This window comes from Pteropus alecto, unplaced genomic scaffold (assembly GCF_000325575.1).
Source record: "Pteropus alecto unplaced genomic scaffold, ASM32557v1 scaffold10, whole genome shotgun sequence".
In the NCBI taxonomy this organism is placed as follows: Eukaryota; Metazoa; Chordata; class Mammalia; order Chiroptera; family Pteropodidae; genus Pteropus; species Pteropus alecto.
Genome location: NW_006431210.1, coordinates 9,990,737 through 9,995,361, shown reverse-complemented (window position 1 = coordinate 9,995,361; position 4,625 = coordinate 9,990,737). Strand labels below are relative to the sequence as shown.

Sequence of the window (4,625 nt, the reverse complement as noted above, 5' to 3'; positions counted from 1 at the left end):
ATGCCCTCAGAGAGGGCACTCCCCCACAGTACAACTGCCCTGGCTGCACCAATCTAATTATGCCTAGCTTTCCAGGCATGCACTATTCATTATAAAGTACTGACCTTGTTCTTTCTTGGATAGGAAGATTTAATCTTGTAAAATATCAAACCTCCTTAAATAAATCTAAAAAATTAGTATAATTAAAAAACTACAAGCAGAATTGGGGGAATGTCCTCTAGACAAAATAAACATGCAAGAATGGCCAATACTCTTCTGGAAAAAAAAACAGTATCAAGGAGAGGTTACCAAATAGCAGAACATATAAAACTAGAGTAATTATAACAGTGTAATAACAGCACATGGTCAGAGAAAGCAATGGAATACCACAGAGAATCCAGAAAAAAGACCCATATGTAGCACTATAATAATTTAGCATATAATAAAAATAGTATGTTATGTCAGAGGGGAAAACATGGATTATTAAATTATTTGGAGACTATCTGGTAGTCATCTGGAAAAAATTAAACTTGGATCCCTACCAACTTTACACCATACACCATTCACTTTACACTATATACCAAAAAATTCCAGTTGGATTAAAAAGCATGTAAAGCCAGAAGAAAAAAATAGAATTTTAAAAAGTGATCTCAAGTGATATTGCATTTTTAAAGCAGAACAAAAATCTTGATAGTATTTAAGGAAGAAAAAAATTTCTGCATGGCCAAAAAAAAGAAAAAAGAAAAAGAAAAAGAAAAAAACCCCAAACAAAACAAAACAAAAAAACCATAAACAAAGTCAATATATAACAAACTGAAAAAATTATTTAGATAAAAGCAACGTATAGACAAACAGATAATTCCTACTATAAGTAAAGAGCTTCTACAAATCAGTAAGAAAAAGACCAAGAGCCCAATAGGGAAGTGAGTCAAGGATTTGACCAGGCAATGCAAAGAGAAAAACTAAAATTTCTTTTAAACATATAAAAATATGTTTATCATACTGGAAAGAGATATGCACATTAAGACAAAATGGTGTCTTTTTTTAAATGATAAGCTTGGAAAGATAAAAAAGTTATGTAGCTCCATCTTTGTGAAGGGGTAATATATTCTAATACATTGCTTATGAGAGTTTAAACTGTCCTCCATAGAGCTTATAACAAATATGCAGTAATTAATAAGTACACATATCTTTGCCTGAGTTAATATTCCACTTCTAGGAATCTATCCTAAAGAAATATACATGTGAGCAAATACAATACAGGTACTATTTGCAATAGCAAAACATGAAAACTTTAACATCCATGATTAAATTATGAGGTATTCATGAAATGAAATCCTGAGTAGTCTTCAACAAATGCGGCATCATTATCAATTATCAATGATAAGGAACAATCTTCAACACAGATTATTAAGTGGAAAAGCAAATATAGAACCATATATATAACATGCTGTCTTTTGTATTAAAAAAATAAAGAGATTATAAAACAGAAAAAAAATTATATACTGAGACAATCTCTGAGTATATCTAAAAAGACAGAAATTCATTTCTCTATCAAAGTACTTTTTTCCTATATCTTGAACATTATGAAACAATCAAATGTTAAAGTACAAAATAACTCTTCTTCATACGCAAAGACTGTAGGAGAAGCATAAGACTTAAGTTTTAAAATGACTGTAGCCCATTTCAATCTAGAATTATTCTTACTTTCATTACATCAACGACCTCCTGTTTCACCCGACTTAATTCCTGTTGAAGACTGATGCGTTCCTCCTCACTTTTTTTTTCAATAGCTTTTATTTGTTCATCCATTTCTGCCTTCATTTTTTTCCGTGATTCTTCTGTTTTTTGGGCTGTACTCAAGGCTTTTTCAAGTTCCTCAAAAGCTATAATGAAAATGGCAGAAAACAAGTATCTCAAGAAATACTATCATTGAGCTAACGTGTTTTACATTCAACTTATGGGAACTAAGAGCAGCAGTAGCAGGACAGGTTAAAAAACTCATCATTGTTTTAAGCCAAGAGATATGTCTAAGTAGTTCAACTAAGCCATAAGAAACGTTCAGTCACTGACACCAATTTGTCAGAGTTCTGCATTCAGATCATAGAATTGCCTGTATGAACTTAAGCCAGAAGTTTGAAAAAAATATTAAATTACTAATGGTTCCCCACTCCACTCACAAATGTCCTTATAGATATCAAAGTCAGAGAAATAAAGACTTGTACTACATCTGTACTACATAATTTTAGTTGCTTTTTTGTTTGTTATGCAGTTCTTAACCATTGTCAATAATTGAGTAATATATATTCGCTACGACATTAAGAATGGAAAAATTTTTCTTTGACTAATCTTATTTTTAAAAATCTCTTAACTATATAATAAAAAAACAGAGTTTTGTTTTGTTTTTTTAACATTTACTGGCTAAAGGCTCAATCACATAAACGATGTATTTTAAAATGAAACTGGCTACTTGTATAAGTTTCAAACTAGGGCCATTATCTAGAAAGAAACCTTTACCTGATTCACCAGTGTATAGAAAAGTACTACCCACAGGGAGTTCTTGGGTGAGATAAGAACTCAGGGCCTGCAAAAACAATCATTTAGGCTAGAGTGCTATGATCTTTAAGAAAGCCAGACAGCTCACCCAGCATCAAACAAAATCAGATAGGATGGGTTCAACAGATGGGTAACTTGGCACTAAAAATATGTATGCATGTGCGTTTACGTATATTTGTGTGTATATGTATATGTGTGTTTGTGTATGTGCGTGCATGTGTGCACTGTATATGAATGTGTGTGTATTCTCTCTACTGGCCTGACACCCTGTAAAAACCCTACTGTTATTATCATTCTAGATTATTTCCTTTAGTCCTCATAGAATATAAGACACCAGACTTCCCCTCATCTTAGAGATGGACAATAAATATAACTTCGGTTTTCAAGATGGGTTTTTAATCCTATCAAGAGACATATGTCAGGAGAGACAGTTCATTGACATATGTAGTATTTTCAATCCCAGTGGTATGAAAAATGTGGAACTTCAACCTATGGCATCTCAGGAAAAAAAGCCCTTTTATTAACCACACCCTGGCTTAACAGACAGTAATTTGGGCATGGAAATTTCATACCTCAAGACAAAAACTGTTCTTAAAGCATTTTCTTAATGGCAAATTGCATTAATAAAGAAAAAAGCAAAAGAAAGGCTGAATTCTAGTAACAACTGGGAAACACAACTTGCTTTGCTCAATATTTAAACAAAAACTTTGCTGGCATCCATAAGTCTTTAATATAAAAAGAAATCTATCAAATTTATTCATTTTACATGCCCAAAACATAAAATTGAGGCTCAAATAAAGTTTAAATTTCAAAGGAACATTAATTCGCTGAGATTATTTTAAAGATTCTAGCTCTACTGGTATTTGTCTGTACACACCAAGATGATAATCCTCATATATAAATACGTTGGAAAATAAAATATTTAAAGAAAAATGCTGTCTTTGTTTTATTCTTTTACTATAAATTCTAGTGTCAAACACAAAGAAATATTTCTTATACCTAACAAGAAATTCGTTTCTAATTTCTTAAAAATCAAGTAAAGTGACCAATTATGTGAAAGAGGTTCTATAACGGAGTGCTTACTGCTTAATTTGTGCTGAAGGTTTAAATGTGGGAAAAGAAAAAATGGAAAAAGAAATGACCTCATTTTTCTTTTCATTACTATTATTATTCAGCACATAAAATTGTATTTTAGCACTTCAAAGCACTTCATAGAAATATCTTATATAAGGCTCTGGAGAACCTGAAGATAGTTCTGATATCCTTCCAGTAAAATAGAATTTTAAATGAAAAACTCTTGTCAATTAAGCAATAATAAAAGAAAACTATATAGTCAATACCTAGTGAATTTTTTCATTTTTTAAATTCCAGAATCCAGTACAGTATAAAAATAAATGTAGTACTCTCACTTTTTCAAACAACAAAAAATCCATACCACAAAGTTCCTATTTAGATAAATTTACCACAAAGTTCCTATTTAGATAAAATTAGGTTTTCTAATTATACCTGGTAAATTTTAGAACCTTCTCTGACAGTACATTCTAATTTTAGTGTTAAATCCACTGAAATTGTTTTCCTAAGTCATTTGATTATCCATCATATAATGATTAAAGTAGGATATATCTGGTTCCACAATTAATCTAAATTTAATCCTCTCTCCCACTTTCTGCTACCATATCAAAGAACCATATAATTTTATGCCTAGATAGAAAACTTTGAGATGTTTTCATTCAATGTCTTCATTCAAATGCAAGAACTGAGGCATCCAACTTTTCCCTCAGATGATAGAGCAACTTGAATTTACCATCGATGGTAAAACTCTAAAATTGTATTTAAAGAATGATCCTTACCTTGCATTATTTTTAAAAACTAAGAATGTTGACATTGATGAAACTCAGTTGAGTAATAATAATAATAATATATCTTACTAAATCACAATTTCTAAACCATTCAACTACTGAGAGTTTCTAACTCTGAACAAAAAGTAGCATGTTACATCTCTGACAGACACACAAAAACTCAACAGCTTTCCTTCTCCACCCTGCCTTGCAAAAATGTTAAGTACCAAAAAAAAAAAAAACAAAGAGCAT

General features: G+C 31.0%; 1 protein-coding gene across 1 annotated transcript in view; it reads right to left on the bottom strand.

Annotated features, from left to right (window-relative positions):
• Positions 1-4,625, bottom strand: part of GOLGA4 (golgin A4) — a 93,343-nt gene that overhangs the window by 41,340 nt on the left and 47,378 nt on the right. Inside the window, exon 12 of the mRNA XM_025039346.1 lies at positions 1,687-1,865. Coding sequence (XP_024895114.1) covers positions 1,687-1,865 — 179 coding nt within the window. The remainder of the gene's footprint in view (positions 1-1,686; positions 1,866-4,625) is intronic.